General features: G+C 41.2%; 1 protein-coding gene across 1 annotated transcript in view; it reads left to right on the top strand.

Moving 5' to 3' along the window:
* The window catches only part of commd1 (copper metabolism (Murr1) domain containing 1), a 165,825-nt gene extending 151,218 nt beyond the window's left edge, over positions 1-14,607 (top strand). Inside the window, exon 3 of the mRNA XM_085981566.1 lies at positions 13,615-14,607. Coding sequence (XP_085837692.1) covers positions 13,615-13,722 — 108 coding nt within the window. The 3' untranslated portion in view covers positions 13,723-14,607. The remainder of the gene's footprint in view (positions 1-13,614) is intronic.
* The last annotated feature ends 2,886 nt before the right edge of the window (positions 14,608-17,493 follow it).

Consider the following 17,493-nt stretch of genomic DNA (forward strand, 5'->3'; position numbering starts at 1 on the left):
CCTGAAAGCAATAACACCCTAACAAGAAAAGGCACTGTGCATCTGTATAGGGGTAACATTCTGGTGAAGTTATCTTCTGCTAGGTAGAAGATGCTTCATTTAATAATGTGGAGAGAAAATTGTACTATAAGTACAAGGTATTTCATTAATGATGTATGACCCATTGTTAGCACCAAGTTGCCTCTTTCATCATGAATCCACTCTGTTCGTTAATCATCAAAGCATCTTTTTCTTCAGATTTGATAGAGGTGTTCAAAAATCATGAATGGTTTTGATAGAGTAAATAAGGAGAAACTGTTTCCAGTGGCAGAAGGGTTGGTAACCAGAGGACACAGATTTAAGGTGATTGGCAAAAGAACCAGAGGCGACATGAGGAAAACAAATTTTACACAGCAAATTGTTGTGATTTGGAATGCGCTGCCTGAGGATGGTGGAAGCCGATTCAGTCGTAACTTTCAAAAGGGAATTGGATAAATACTTGAAGGGAAAATATTTACAGGGCTATGGGGAAAGAGTGGGGGAGTGGGAATAATTGGATGGTTCTACCAAAGAGCCGGCACAGGTAAGAGGTTGAATGAGGCTGAAAAAAGTTTTTTTTTTTTTTTTTTTACTTTTTTTGAAATACATAATGGCCGTGTGGTTAGTGATCTCACTGCATGGCTGCAGTTTGACAAACGGTCATAACTGTCATTTGTCATTTCTCTGTCTGAGTCAGGTAGGGACAAATGACACTTTGCCTAATTTGTCACAGTGCCACAGTAGTTTAAAATGCTTTATTCACTGAGGCAACCTGATAGCACGGATAATAAATCATTCACTTATTCATATGACCATGTATTCAAATCCCAAGCCAGTCTGTAACTCCAGCCGCCCTGTCCCTGTTGAGAATTGTTCTCAGTTCTTGACAAAGCTGCTGGTTGGGTGCCAAAGTTAAATGTTTCGCCTCGAACCAGGTGCTGGATAAATGAAGACAAATTGTACACCAGGTAAAAGGTCACAGTTGATGTATATCTGATAATGTACTGCTCATACGTGCCTCAATGTTCATGCACTGTACACGACGTTGTGCAGCTACCAGCAACGCAGAATATTAATGTAAACCAAGCTGTGTTCATTTTCCTGATTGACATGTGCCCCATATAGTTGGGGAATATCTCCTTTGCAATGGATATCCTGACTCTAGGACATAAATCCTGACTTTTATTTACCTGTGAATTGTAACATCATCCCTGCTATGTAGGCTGCTTGCTAAATTTCTCTAACTATTGCAATTCTTATTCAAGTGCCTTTGCTTCAATGATGGGACACATTTGGTCTGACTGCCTTGTAGTGGGTGGAGACCTACCTGAAGAGCAGCAGCACCACCATTGGCTAACGCAGCATTATAAAGAGTCTTGACAAAGGGTTTTCACCTGAAACGTTGACTCTATTTTCTCTCCACAGATGTTGCCTGGCCTGCTGAGTTTTTCCAGCATTTTCTGTTGTTATTTCGGATTTCCAGCATCTGCAGTATTTTGCTATCGCGCAGCATTATAAAGTCCTGATTCTGCTATCATTAACTGCTGTTTATTCTGCCTTCAGTCGACCTCTACTGAGCAGCAATGTGTTTTGTTTTGCTTGCTGGCAAGTATGAACATGCCTGAGACATTACCTAAGGTCCCATGGACAGAAATCAAAGTGACATTTGTGACCAGCTCTATTTGCACTAGTTGTTGCTGCCGTGTTGTGGCGTCCCCCCTCCAATGAGTTCCACAGCATGGGGAGCCAAGGTTAGCGCAAAATCACTTCAAGTAAGTGTTTCTGGAGTGTAGAGTAATATTATTTTGCATCTATGTATCAAGACTGGTATTCAATGTTGTAGTTTTATATTGGAAATGTGCACCTTGAGGTGAAACTGCAATGTTCATCCTGCCTGCAAACTCACTATTACAAGTCTGTCACTTTCATTGTATCTGCTTTCATTTTTATTATGAAACTGTTTGTGATTGAGCTACGAGATATTGGCTGCCATTCTAAACTTGCATTGGATTCCTTTCTAATTGTGCAGACCAAGAAGTCAGTTAATTAAATATCTGCAAAGTGATTAGCCTTTAATTAGATAATCTTCTGAATTGTCGGTCACTATTCTGCAGTTAAAATTAAACTGTTATAAAACAATTGCTGTTTCAACACCACTTACTTTTGTAGACCCCACACTGCTGACATTTTAGCCGATTGCAGAGCAGAATGTAAATGAGGTCAGAATATCTGGAATAGGAAACTAAATTGAATGTCCACAAATTAAAATCAAAGCAACCAACAGTGTGAGGCCTGATTTTAACCCTGGACCAGTTTTCATCGGGTGAGTTTTGGATTCTGTTCAAACGCACCCGCTGAAGAAAGAGGCCGGCTGGATTTTAACCCCTGGCCCCACCTCAATCCTGTTGGCCAACTTCACACCCTTCAACAAGGCAAGCGGTGCAGCCCGGAGGCTGCCCACCAAGCCCAAGTAACTGGGGGATCAGCTGCCAGGGCTCAACATCAGGGGTCGGGGGTCCCTGGCGGGGGGCAGATCCCCACACCATCAGAGGCGGGGGAGCTAGTAACAGGAGAGGGTGAGGCTATCCACGTGGGGTCCGCTTGCTTCTCCTTGCCCTACAAGGAAAGTTTAAAAAAAAATTAAAACTTACCCTTTTGGGCCTCTTCCGGCCCTAATCTGGATACTCGCTGGGAAACACTCTGCCACTTCCCTCTCAGGCCACCTAATAAAAATTCCAGTCTGGTCCCGATGACGTCTTTGGGACCCCATTTGGCACGTGGCGTTGTCCTGGTGCAGAGTCAGTGCCTGCACACCGTGCCATCCACCGCCGGGAGCAGGTTAAAATACAAAATAATCGTGTGAGCCTAGGTTTTCCAATCAACATTATTTTAATGCCAAATGAGCTAATGACATTAAAATAACTCCAGCTGGAAAGACAAGGCTCCAATTTAGTTATATTTTAGAGATTTTGTGATTTAAAAATAGAAAGTTGTTTTAAATTAAAGCGCTGTGTGTAGGATAAATCTTTGTTCATGTGAGAGCATTGCCCGTGCACAATAAGCTGGAGCCCACCCAGACTTCCATTCCTAACTATGCTACTGCTCGCAGGTCCCGTGTAGCACAGCCATCTGCAGTGTAAAGCTCCTTCAGGTCTGTTCGAACATCGTGAAACTTAACGCTAGCCTTACAGGGCACCAATGTGAAGCTGTCTATTTCCCAGATCAGCTGCCTGTATGGCATCTTGTGAATAAGAGTGTCAATTGGTGCTGAATTGTGGGCAGTTGTATGCTTCCACTAGGGCCGGGATGGAGCCCAAACTCAATTCAGCTGGACCCCTAAAGTCAGCCAGTATTCACTGCGTCAACCTGGACTGAATTTTAGTCAAGGTCCCAGTGCTGAAAGGACAGTCAGCACATCCACTCCACTAGCAGACACCAACACATTTTCCTTCCTTGTAGCAATATTTATTGAGGGCATTTTTTTTGTTGTAAAAGTTTGTGTTACTAAAAATAAATGAGTTTAACCTCAAAAGTCAGTTTAACCTCGGTAGTGGGGAAGCTTTCAGAAATGATAATCAGGGACAAAGTTAACAGTCATTTGGACAAGTGTGGATTAATTAAGGAAAGCCAGCATGGATTTGCTAAAGGCAAATCATGTTTAACTAACTTGATCGAGTTTTTTGATGAGGTAACAGAGAGGGTTGATGAGGGGAATGCGGTTGACGTGTATATGGATTTCCAAAACGTGTTTGATAAAGTGCCACATAATAGACTTGCCAGCAAAGTTGAAGCCCATGGAATAAAAGGGACAGTGACAGCATGGATACAAAATTGGCTAAGTGACAGGAAACAAAGTAGTAGTGAACGATTGTTTATCAGACTGGAGGAAGGTATACAGTGGTGTACCCCAGGGGTCGGTACTGGGACCACTGCTTTTCTTGACTGACTTGGGTGTACAGGGCACAATTTCAAAATTTGCAGATGAGACAAAACTTGGAAGTATAGTGAACAGCGAGGAGGATAATGATAGACTTCAAGAAGACATAGACAGGCCGGTGAAATGGGCGGACACGTGGTAGATGAAATTTAATGCAGAGATGTGCGAAGTGTTACATTTTGGTAGGAAGAACGAGGAGAGGCAATATAAACTAAAGGGTACAATCCTAAAGGGGGTGCACGAACAGAGGGACCTGGGGGTATATGTGCACAAATCATTGAAGGTGGCAGGGCAAGTTGAGAAAGCAGTTAAAAAAGTATACGGGATCCTGGGCTTCATAAATAGAGGCATAGAGTACAAGGACGTTATGATGAACCTTTATAAAACACTGGTTTGGCCTCAACTGGAGTATTGTTTCCAGTTCTGGGCACCGCACTTTAGGAAGAATGTGAAGACTTTAGAGAGGATGCAGAAAAGATTTGTGAGAATGATTCCAGGGATGAGGGACTTCAGTTACATGGATAGACTGGAGAAGCTGGGGTTGTTCTCCTTAGAGCAGAGATGGTTGAGAGATTTGATAGAGGTGTTCAAAATTATGAGGGGTCTAGACAGAGTAGATAGAGAGAAACTTCCCATTGGCGGAAGGGTCGAGAACCAGAGGACACAGATTTAAGGTGATTGGCAAAAGAACCAAAGGCGACATGAGGAAAAACTTTTTTACTCAGCAAGTGGTTAGGATCTGGACTGCACTGCCTGAAAGGGTGATGGAGGCAGACTCAATCGTGGCTTTCAAAAGGGAATTGAATAAGTACCTGAAGGAAAAAAAATTGCTGTGATACGAGGAAGGACGGGGGAGTGGGATGAGCTGATGTGCTCTCGCAGAGAGCCGGCAAGGGCCGACTGCCTCCTTCTGTGCTGTAACCATTCTATAATTCTATGATACAATGAGTGCTCGATGCAACTGGGATGCACTGAGAAGAAAAGGGTGTAAAAGAAAAGACAGCCATCCGTGGCTAAGTAAAGAAATTAAGGATAGTATTCGACTAAAAACAAGGGCATATAAGGTAGCCAAATCTAGTGGGAGGATAGAGGATTGGGAAAACTTTAAAAGACAGCAAAAAATAACAAAAAGATTGATTAAGAAAGGGAAGATAGATTATGAAAGTAAATTAGCAAAAAATATAAAAACAGATAGTAAGAGTTTTTATAGTTATATAAAAAGAAAAAGGGTGGCTAAAGTAAATGTTGGTCCCTTAGAGGATGAGACCGGGAAATTAATGGTGGGAAATATGGAGATGGCAAAAACACAATGAATATTTTACATCAGTCTTTTACAGTAGAAGACACTAAGAATATCCCAACACTGGACAAACAGGGGGCTAAAGCGGGGGAGGAGCTAAACACGATCAAAATCACTAAGGAAGTGGTACTCGGTAAAATAATGGGACTCAAGGCGGATAAATCACCTGGACCTGATGGCTTACATCCTAGGGTCTTGAGGGAAGTGGCGGTAGGGATTGTGGATGCATTGGTAATAATTTTCCAAAACTCCCTGGACTCGGCAATGGTCCCGGCAGACTGGAAAACTGCTAATGTAACACCCTTATTTAAAAAGGGCAGTAGACAGAAGGCTGGAAACTATAGACCGGTTAGCCTAACATCTGTGGTAGGTAAAATTTTGGAGTCCATTATTAAGGAGTCAGTAACAGGACATTTGGATAATCATAATTTAATAGGACAAAGTCAGCATGGTTTTATGAAGGGGAAGTCATGTTTGACAAATTTGCTGGAGTTCTTTGAGGAAGTAACATATAGGGTGGATAAATGGGAACCAGTAGACGTAGTGTATTTAGACTTCCAAAAGGCATTTGACAAGGTGCCACACAAAAGATTATTGCTTAAGATAAAAAAAATCACGGGATTGGGGGTAATATTCTGGCATGGATAGAGGATTGGCTATCTAACAGAAGGCAGAGAGTTGGGATAAATGGTTCATTCTCAGACTGGCAATCAGTAACTAGTGGTGTTCCGCAGGGGTCAGTGCTGGGTTCCCCAACTCTTTACAATCTATATTAACGATTTGGAGGAGGGGACTGAGTGTAACATATCAAAGTTTGCAGATGATACTAAGATGGGGGGGAAAGTAGTGAGTGAGGAGGACATAAAAAACCTGCAAGGGGACATAGACAGGCTAAGTAAGTGGGCAGAGATTTGGCAGATGGAATACAATACTGGAAAGTGTGAGGTTATGCACTTTGGCAGGAAAAATCGTAGAGCAAGTTATTATCTTAATGGCAAGAAACTGGAAAGTACTGAAGTACAAAGGGATCTGGGGGTCCTGGTGCACGAAACTCAAAAGGTTAGTATGCAGGTGCAGCAAGTGATTAAGAAGGCCAATGGAATGTTGGCTTTCATTGCTAGGGGGATAGAATATAAAAATAGGGAGGTATTGCTTCAGTTGTACAAGGTATTGGTGAGACCGCACCTGGAATACTGCATACAGTTTTGGTGTCCATACTTAAGAAAAGACATACTTGCTCTCGAGTCAGTACAAAGGTGGTTCACTCGATTAATCCCGGGGATGGACATATGAGGAGAGGTTGAGTAGATTGGGACTCTACTCATTGGAGTTCAGAAGAATGAGAGGCGATCTTATTGAAACATATAAGATTGTGAAGGGGTTGGATCGGGTGGATGCGGGGAGGATGTTCCCGATGATGGGTGAAACTAGAACTAGGGGGCATAGTCTTAGAATAAGGGGCTGCTCTTTCAGAACTGAGATGAGGAGGAACTACTTCACTCAGAGGGTGGTAGGTCCATGGAATATGCTGCCCCAAAAAGCTGTAGAAGCTACATCATTACATAAATTTAAAACAGAAATAGACAGTTTCCTAGAAGTAAAGGGAATTAAGGGTTATGGGGAGTGGGCAGGAATTTGGACATCAGTCTAGGTTCGGATCGGTCATGGCCCTGTGGGTAGCGGAGCGGGCCCAGGGGCCGTGTAGCCTGATCCTGCTCCTATTTCGTGTGTCTAATTCTGTTGGATTCAGGAGATGGTTCTGTGATAGTGGATTGGCGGTTCGGATCATATCAGCCATGATCTTATTGAATGGCAGAGCAGGCTCGAGGGGCCGATTGGCCTACTCCTGCTCCTATTTCTTATGTTAGGTTTCCCATATTCTTTGATTTGAATATATGGTGGGAACAGGCTGTCCCACATTAAACTCGCTAATCAATGTGCAGAATGTTCTGACAGTGCCAACACTATGGTGTAATACTCTACTGTCTCCATCACGTTACCTAGATGCCAGTACCTTAAACTCTGTACAATAGCTTTGTAGTACAATTAGTAATTCCAAAATAGTAACCTAACTCATTCTCATCTTAAAATAAATGATTTTGTATTTGTCTGATATTGTTGTTTCTTCTGTCTGGTAAACAACTTGCATGCAATTTTTTCTCCTAATTATAACTTACTATATGTTCTCTTGTGGACCTTTAGGCTTTTGTCTTTTATCCCCTCTTTCTCTTCTTGCTTTTCTCAATTAGTGCTCCAAGTACCTATATTTTGTTCTTGTCTGTTGGGAATCTGCCCATGTACATCAATGGATTGTGTGGCAACTCCATTCCCACACTGCCGGGTATGATTTGTATGGTGAAAACCTGTGTGCAATTACAGTCAGCTGTAAAAACAGAGTTGGAATGGGGCTTTCAATGCAAGTCAATGTCTTCAGGCACCCTCTGGTTTGGTAGCAGCATTTCTTCTGGTGTTGTATTCGCTTACTCGTAAAGTAGAAGATATTATTAGCATATACTCCCAGTCTGTTTTTTGTTGGATTCAGATCCTGCCAGTAACTCCATCCAGACCCAACCAGCAAGCTTGGCTCCAGCACACATGCCTAAAATTGAGGTCTACAAAGTGTTCCTCATGTTCTTCAGAAGATCGTGTCATGATTCAAAAACTGTTATAGCTACTGTGAACATTTCCATTTGCTGCACGTGGATTGTAGGAAAGATTAAGTTCAACTCGTTTCAAGTAGTAACGGGGGCTATTTTCACACACTTGTACTCACTCTGTTCCCATTCCCTTACCACTTCCTTGCAGCTCCACTCTCTCTCTCAGCCACTCCCTTGGTCTCTGCACCATGCCTGCCTGACCCACTGTCCACCTGACAGTTTTTACCTGCATTTGAAGTACTCTGAAAGAGGAGACTTCAATTAGAGTTTACAAAACTGACAACTATAGAGAGCTTGTGAGGGAACTGCAATTTCAACCCAAGACAGTATGCCTCCTGTTTCTATCCTACTTAACAGAAAACTAAAAGAAGCAAATTAATAACAGGGAATAAATAGGTATTTGGGAAAATAAGTAGGGAGAAACTGGATAATGTGAAATAGTCTCGAAGAATTAGGAGAAACAGAAAACAGTAAGGAAAAAAAATGGAGACAACTGGTAAAGTACAGGAAAAAAGATTACAGGAGAGGGAAAACTGTTTGAGAAATGTGTGCTGCTCACCCAACCCAGTTGCATCTGTTTAAATTAATTCTGTCTCGTGCATCAGATCTCTTACTTCTGAATCCGCCTCATGAACGATTAAACTGTTTAATGTAAACACAAGGAAAATTCTGCGGGTGCTGAAATACAAAACCAGAAGCGTCTGGAACTACTCAACAGCTCAGGCAAGGTTTGTGCAGAAACAGACATCAGTCCATCAACGTTTCAGGTCTAACAGGAGGAAGGGTCTTAGACCTGAGGCTTTGATTGGCTAACTTCTGTTGCTCCACAGATGCTGCCTGACCACCTGAGTATTTCCAGATCTTTTGTTTTTAAATTGTGTAAAGTCACATGACTACCGGGATTTAATTCCCATGCTTCCAGCCCAACTATGTATCTGAGCTCCTCTCCTCCCTGATCCCTCCCAGGTATTTCCGCGGTGGTTGGAATCTTCAGAAGGGAGTTTGAGGATTACGATAAAGAGGAAAGCTATAGCTTCATGCCTAAGGAGAAGCAAGATCGTTGACGGAGGGCTAAAGCCTCAAGTCCAGTGGGAGGCGAGAGGAAAAGGAGAGGCTGAGATATACATAGAAAATGAGGGAAAGACTACAGAAAGTGCGATACATGCATGAAGTGGGAGACAAGTAGAGAAAATCTGCAAGGGGTAGATATCGAGTGAGACATGGAGAGGAAATAGAAGACTGAAAAATCAGATGGACAGAAATATAGAGATAACCGTGAAAATTAGAGGCATACTGAGAGACACAAACAGAAAAATAGAGATGGATGGACACCATTACAGGAAGGGAGAGGCCATTCTATTTTCAGTAATTATACCATGGGAGGTGAACAAGTTAAGAACATGTTAGCACCAGTATCGCATCAGTACCAAACAAAGCAATGATGGTGCTAATAGTCACATTCGTTTTAATCATAGGATCTTTCCATGTGACTCAAACAATGTAACTACTGTGCAAAATCATTAATAGTCCTGTGAGCAATTGAAGCTAAATGCTTAGTGCTTAAAAAAGCACAAATGAGCCCACAGCCAAGAATAATCATAGCAGAACACCTTGCTCACTGTGATCCGCAAAGACTGATTCTACAGTTGGATGCCTATGTGCTAGTTACAGCCCTGAGTGAAGTGAAAAGATCCGGTTTAATTTGATACAGTATTGCTTGTAACACGTCTCGTAACATTTTTACATTGTAGTCACTAAACGATAATTGGCCCGGATTTTGCAGTTGTGATGATGGCGAAACTGTCAGCGTTTGCCATCATTACCCTGTGAAACTGACAGCAACTTGCAGTTGAACGCGGAAATCCAGAAGTTGCTGTCGGTGATAACCTGCTCCTCCACAAGATGCACTGTTGAAGTCCCTGCAGACGGAAATCTTTACAAATCATTTGATTTGACGTGAACTTCCTTTTCTTGTGCTCTAATCTCGCTGTAAAAACCCCCAAAAAAGTTAAGCCTTTTGAATGAGGTGTAACTGGGTTGTTAACGGCGTACTAAGTCATAACTACTACTGAACAACCTCTCAAGCCCAGGAAAAACTAATTTTATATCTGCGGAATGTCAAATTCTCCATTATGATAATTCTATAGGTTTTTAATAATTTTTTTAAGTTTGTTTGATATTTCAGCTACAACCTTAATCCCATGTGTAGGTCCCAATCTTTATTTTGCTCTCTGCAAAATGATTAAAAAGTGAAGAAAAATCAGTGCATTTTATTTCCTGGTTTACTGTCTGTGAGAATTCTTCAATGTGATTGGCTACTTAGCCTGCTTAATAACATCACTGTTGCTGGACGTTGGAGATGCCCTATAAGTGGCACCATAATTAAATTAACGTCGGGGGAAGTGAAATCCACTCCACAGAGATCGCTAGATCTTTGTGGGCCGCTTTCTTCGAGGTCAGCGGCGAGCAACATCACTTCGGCGCTGACCGCAAAATCTGCGCCATTCCATAAGACAAAAACAATAGACTGGTGCCAAAAGGTAGCGCCTCGATTTTAGTCTAAGGATGAAGTTTACTGGTTTTAATATAATGTTTAAGTATTAGTCAAATTTCTCGTGTCCCGATTTTTACAGGATGATTTTGAATTACATTGAATCTACAGCACGATAACAGGCCATTTGGTCCAACTGGTCTATGCTGGTCTATTTCCTTTTGTGAGTTCTGTGCCTATAGAAAACTTTATTTCTTTTTATACTCTTTGATATTTTCATTTCATATTTCCTCTTTGACTGCCTAATTTTCTTAACCTCTTAAGCTCATCCTGTTCCCTTTTGTGTATGCACTTTGTTTATGCCTGTTTTAGATTCAATTTTATACTTATTTACCTTTTGTTTAGCCATGACATCTCACTTGTGGCTAATTTATTCTTATTGTTTAGTGGAATCTATTTCTCCTGAACTCTGTTGAACTCCTTTAAATATTGCTCAGTTGTTCTACTTTGTCAGTATTTTTCTCCAGGTTATTACATCTGGAGTTTGGGCCAGAGCACGACCAGTTGCTGCAAAGCCATTATCCGATTGGCCAAAGAACCCATTCACATATCAGCGTCCTGAGTGTAGAACCTGACCATGGCTCCGAACATGCAGATTCATGCCAAGCACCCGTTGATGTGTTAAAATTAACATTTTATTTTAAACCCAGAGCAATTTTGATTGAGTAAAGTTTGCCTCAAACAGAATTTCTGAGCATATTTCTTTCTCCAGTTTTTGCATTTTTCTGTTCAGATTCGGCAGGTGCATATTATCACGATCCTTGGTACAAGCATTTCTGAGACCACCACTATGCAGCCTAAAAGTTAGACACCAATAGAAGGAATAGAATACAAAATAAATGCAGTCTTTTTATATATGAAAAAATATAGTGTGTCGTACTGGGGCATAGATTGTGTAAAATAACTTGTCACTTACCTCAGGTTTGTCAGTGCTGCACATAGCAGTTTTATTCCACAGTATTGCATCATACATTATTGTCTCTTGTCATAAACACAGACAGTGAGATGCAAACTGAATAACATCCTGCATCTGATGGAATTGTTCTCCTTCACATGTTGCAGGAAATATGTTAACAACACTAGGGAATAAGATTTTAACATCACTTCAAATGAAGCTTGATGTGTTTTAGCTGTCTGTATATAAGAACACAATTCATGATGGAGCAACTAAATCCCCTGATCACAATATAAATAAGACACCTGATGATTTACTTATAGTTTTATTGGAAACGGACAAACATCCCCAACCAAAAAAGTATTACACACTCTATTGCTGTCGATACTAGATTTGAACCTTAAAAATATTCTTGTCCTTAAATATCCATCCATTCCGTAGCGTGAAAGCTTTATTAAACAGTCTTAACTAAAATATCTGTGAATGATCCTGGGGAAAATGCTACCCTGTTGTATGAAATTTCATGAAAAAATATTTAGTTTTATTGGAAACATGAACACGGAAACTTTTGACGGGTTTGGGAGTGTTTTACAATTGAATCTTCAGCTCATCCGAAGTTCTGCTGCTTGTACCCTATCCTGCCTTGTCCTGCTCACCCATCACCCCATCCTCCTCGGCCTATGTTCCCCAATGCGCCAATTAAAAATCTTCATTCTCTTGTTTAAATCCATTATATCCTTACCCCACCCTATCACTTTAACTTCCTCCAGCCCCTCGCCAAACTCTCCGTTCCTCCAACTCTGTCTTGTGCAACCCCCCATCGCTTCACCAACAGTGGCTGTGTCTACTTCAGCCCCATGCCCTGGGATTCCCTCCCAAAACTTCACTGATCACCTCCATCTCCCCCTTTCAGACCCTGTTTAAACCCACCTCTTTGGCCAAGCTTTTAATCGCCCCTCCTAATATCACTTTTGGCTCAGCGTCCGTTTTTTTCTGATTATACCTTCAAACGCCTTGGGACACTTTTCTATGTTAAAGGTTGTTGTTGAAACATGTCCCTTGAATCTTTTTAGGCTCATTTCAAACAACGTGTAGGGCATTTGTAGCTAATAGCAGTTTCAAAAGTACAAATCTGTTATTTTTAATCTATGTACTGGACTTTGTGCACTAGCCGCCACATTCTGTAAACTAAGGAATCCCTGCTGATTTATTGCAAATATAAAACCGCTTTTGTCCAAAAACGCATTATGTGATGAACCCTGATTGCAAACATGGAAGCACTTTTCACAACAGCTGTGTGATGCTTGTGTTGGGAAATATAGTTCAGATTTTTGCAGACCCTGAACACTCTACTTCTGATTCTGCCCTTTTGGTCTCCCCCTTCCTTCACCCCACCATTGGTGAGCGTGCCTTCAGCTGTCAAAGCCCCACACTCTGGAACTTCATCCCTCGACCCTTTCCTCTCCTCCTTTTAATACCTTCCTGAAAACCCACCTCCCCTCCTAATATCTCAAAGGCAAAAATACTGCAGATGCTGGAAATCTGGAATATAAACAGAAAATGCTGGAAATACTCAGCAGGTCAGGCAGCATCTGTGAAGAGAGAAACAAGGTTTGCGTTTCAGGTCAATGACCTTGCTTCAGAACCTCCTAATATTTCCTTTTGCTTGGTCTGGTTTTTGTCTGATTGTGCCTCTCTTTTACTCTATTAAAGGTGATAGATGTGTATATATATATATATGTTCAATAATTCTTGAGGTGGTGAGGATGGTACACTACACCACAGTGTCAGTCGACTTGTCATCTTGCTCGTGGCTCACCTGGTGTTTGCTGCTTGACGACTTCAATTGGCAATATAGCAGTCACATTTAAAACAAAATGTAGCCTTCAAAAGAGTGACAATTTGATAAAGCAGGCTGGATTTGTATGAAAACTTTCAACTTTCAGTGTCCAGGCTAGGGAGAGAAACTGTGTCCAGGGTTTGTGCTACTTATCACTATCCAGTGATCCTGATGGAAATTTGTGTGATTGGTTGTTGGTGGTGGGCAGAATTTGATTTGCCTGTAATAGTCTAAGCTCATAAGAATGAGCTGAGATATCAGAAAGCTAGTGCTATGTGTGACTCCAGCGTAAATTGCCTCCTCAATGATGAAAGCTGCCAAGGGAATAAACCTCCGGTGATGCTTCCGTTTCAAAAAATCATTTTTAAAAAACTGTTTTTATTTAAGTTTGAAGAATTCTGTTTTATCTGTCTTAGGAATCGGAATTTCTCTGCTTGGAGTTAGATGAGACCAAAGTAAACCAACTGCTGAAAAAATTAACAGAAATTGAAGAGAGCATCAGTGCACTCAGTTACACCAACTGATGTCGATGGAGATAATGAAGCTGAACAGATGGCGGTGTCAATAACCAACTAAAGCACGAAAAAGCCCAGTGAATTATGTAATGTATGCATTGGTCGTAGAGTGATTGGAAGTGCAATGCAATTCTGACTTTACTTAGTGAAAGCCTTTGATCTACACACAAGCCCAAAACTTACAATGTCTGTTTCACTAATTCCCTCCTCACCATCTGTTTTTTTTGTTATAAATTGTGTGTTCAGCATGCGGTTTTTAATTTGACAATTTTTCTCCTACAGCCTTTAAAAATCATAGGCCGGGGATCTTGTTTAGAACCTGAGATTGCATTCAGCTCAGATTGGAAATGTAGGCTTTCTTTCCCTTCCCTGTTGCAAAGGGTCTGAAGTAAAATCAGTTTGGACAGCCTCAACCCATTTCCTTGTGAAAAACTCGAGGACAAAACTGACATTAATTGGATAGTCTCGCTCAGAATGGCTACAAGAGTTTGAGGAATATTGCACTGGTGTGGAAGAGGGTGGTCCTCTGAACTGGGATTAATGCATGTTGGGGCAGTGTAGATAGTGATTGACTCTGCATCTGGTCCAAGGATGCTTGATGTTGAGCCAAGTCCAAAAATCACATTTCCCTTGTTACCACTCCCCACAAATCCAGTGTTGTGCGTTGATGGCCCTCATGAAGCTGTCGATTGGAGTTAACAAAAAGCACTTGATATTACTGGACACCATTTATGACAGAGGCACAATAATGAAGGAAAATTGTTTTGCCATGAGAATATATCATTTTCATGATTTTTTGTTGGGGTTTTTTCAAAAAAAAGTTTCAATACCCTGTATTTACAGTATTTCAATTATTCTGCCATGTATATGATCTGAATAAAGGCATACAAAATACTGTAATCTTTTAATTGTATTGCTTATCCTGAATCAACTTAAATAACCATTTCATAATTTGATGATCTACAATTTTATGGTGTTTAACTTTATTAGGTTATAGATATACTACGCAAATGCACTGTCATTTAATATAGAGCCATACGGACCAGGAGGTTCCAGCTTTAGTATGGAATCAAGTAGAATTAATAAAATTTTATTATTCCTTTTCCACCTGACCTATAACAGATAGTTCACTTGAATTCAGTTCAAAGCCAAGAGCCTTCAGAAAATAGTCCATGAATGTTTCTTGCCTTGATATTAACAAATGGATGGGATTTGTTATTTTCTCAAGTGCTTAGTTTAAATCCGAGATACCTGTAGACCTAATGATCTGATATTTGTACTTGCAGTGAAGTCACTTAACTGAATATAAAGTATTGTATCTCATAACATGACTACAAAACATTTACTTGTTCAGATTTATTTTGGAAGTGTCTACAAAGCAGCAAATAATTTGTGCAAAAATGAGCATATTGGGGGTCCGAACTGTTCTTTACTCAGATTCGGTCAAATCTATTTTTGTCAGCCAAAATTCTACATGGAAACATCTGCCTAATAACCGTCTCAATCTTTGATTCAAGAGTCGTCAACACAAAGGTTGTTCAAAGCTCATTGCCCACAGTCACTGTTACACTGCAAACTGATGTGAACTTCAGAATAATGATAGTTATAAATGGTTTACAGACTACCTTGTTTTCACAAAAGTGAGATTCTCCCACAGCCTGTTATCTTCACCAGAGGCATTATAAAAGAAATCTGTAAATGAGATCAATTTTTTAAAAACAAAAAAGTAAAATGAGTCACTGGCAGTGCAACTGCTGTATAAGAACATAAGAAATAGGAGCAGGAGTAGGCCCTTCGAGCCTGCTCTGCCATTCAGTAAGATCATGGCTGATTTTCTACCTCAAATCCACTTTCCCGCCCGATCTCTATATCCCTTGTTCCCTTAGTGCCCAAACATCTATCGATCTCTGTTTTGAATATACTCAATGACTGAGCATCCACAGCCCTCTGGGGTAGAGAATTCCAAAGATACACAACCCTCTGAGTGAAGAAATTTCTCCTTATCTCAGTCCTAAATGGCCGACCCCTTATCCTGAGACTGTGAACCCCTAGTTCTAGACTCTCCAGGCAGGGGAAACATCCTTCTAGCATCTACCCTGTCAAGCCCCTTAAGAATTTTATACATTTTAAAGAGATCACCTCATTATTCTAAACTCTAGGGAATATAGGCCTAGTCTACTCAATCTCTCCTCATAGGACAATCCCCCATACCAGGAATCAGTCTAGTGAATCTTCGTTGCACTCCCTCTAAGGTAAGTATATCCTTCCTTAGGTAAGGAGACTTCAACTGTACACAGTACTCCAGGTGTGTGTACGGTCAGAAGGACAAGAAGCACAGGGATTAACAGTTACTATTTTAACTTTTTAGGATTGGAAAAAAAACTTTCATCATTTTTGCAGGAGTTACCTACTTCGAGAAGTACTGTTGATTTTAAAACTAAAAGTTGCTGGGGCTTTGCAGCTTACTGGTTGGAAATTTGTAATATATATATTACAATTTGTAATGGAGTTGAAAGAGCGACCCTCAGTGAGGAACTTGCAGTGTCAAAGATTAAATGTACATCTATTTTTTGTAATTCAGATCCCTTCATTAATGCAATAATATTAAACGTTGGAATAATTGAGCTCCTCCAATGGCTGTGAGTTTATCCAGTTAATTGCTGAACCTTTTGCATCAGGAGGATTCCAGATTTGATTTACGTTTCTTGGGTCTATCCCAAGTGAGCTGATTGGGCAGGAATGAGAGGCACCACATTTGGCACCACTTTCCTGGGTGAGGTTGGGAACAGTCAGCTAGAGGTGCTACTTCTGATCAACGTTCTGTAGATGTTGAGGAAGGATAGAATCGAGCGTTGTTGTGAAGTCCCGCTTGATTAAATATTCTGCCGACATTTTTGGCAAGGCTTTAACATGATGCCTGCCGGGTGACCTGCGAGTGGAAATAAACCTCAGCAAGGAGAAGGGACCAGAAACGTTTATTGAGAAATAAAAGCAAGCTCGACATGATGCTGAGCTCCTCTTCAATCCATCATGGATCTCCCTGAAATATTAACCTGCTTTCACCCTACAGGTGCTGAACGACCAATTTAGCATTTTATGTTTTTATTTCAGATTCTCGGTTTTCTTTTTGTTTCTTGTTCAAGTTTTTCAAGAAAGCCTCACAAAGGAAATTCCCACAGAAGTCACATTTGTGAGCCTTCCCTGAATACTGGTTTTGTTCCCAAGGCTAATAAATAAATTTAAACTTAACTAAAGAAGTTTGTTAGTCCACCAATAGCAGTCCTCCTGTAGTGGGATGAAATTAGCCATCACAAGGCTCCTGTGCTCTTTTGATGGTGTTGCTTTGAGTTATCACAAATGCATTGGCCTCGATTTTAACTCGGCTGCGGGCTATTGGCGGGTTCCCCGAATTTCGTGTTTCCCACACGAATCTAAATGGATGTGGGAGATTGATGCAATTTTAACTCTATTGGCCAATTGATTTCCAACATGTGGGAAGCCTTTGCAAATGGGTTTTTCATGACTGAAAGTCCCCTCCGATGACGTCATCATTGCTGCTGCATTTAAGGTCCACAGCAAGCCTTGCTTCTTCTGCAGACTGCCAAGCTTTCTCCATTTGATGGCACAGGAACCTGCAGGAACAATGGCCAGCGGGAGGCCAAGAGCAGCTCCTAAGTTTCACTACAGGCATTGGTGGATGGGGCTAGGGCCCACAGGGAGGTCCTGTTCCCTTCATCAGGGAGGAAGAGGCCTCCCAGTCAGACCAAGGCTGTGTGGATA

Source organism: Somniosus microcephalus, chromosome 3 (genome assembly GCF_052327205.1).
Source record: "Somniosus microcephalus isolate GS21.2 chromosome 3, FLI_Smic_1.0, whole genome shotgun sequence".
Lineage (NCBI taxonomy): Eukaryota > Metazoa > Chordata > Chondrichthyes > Squaliformes > Somniosidae > Somniosus > Somniosus microcephalus.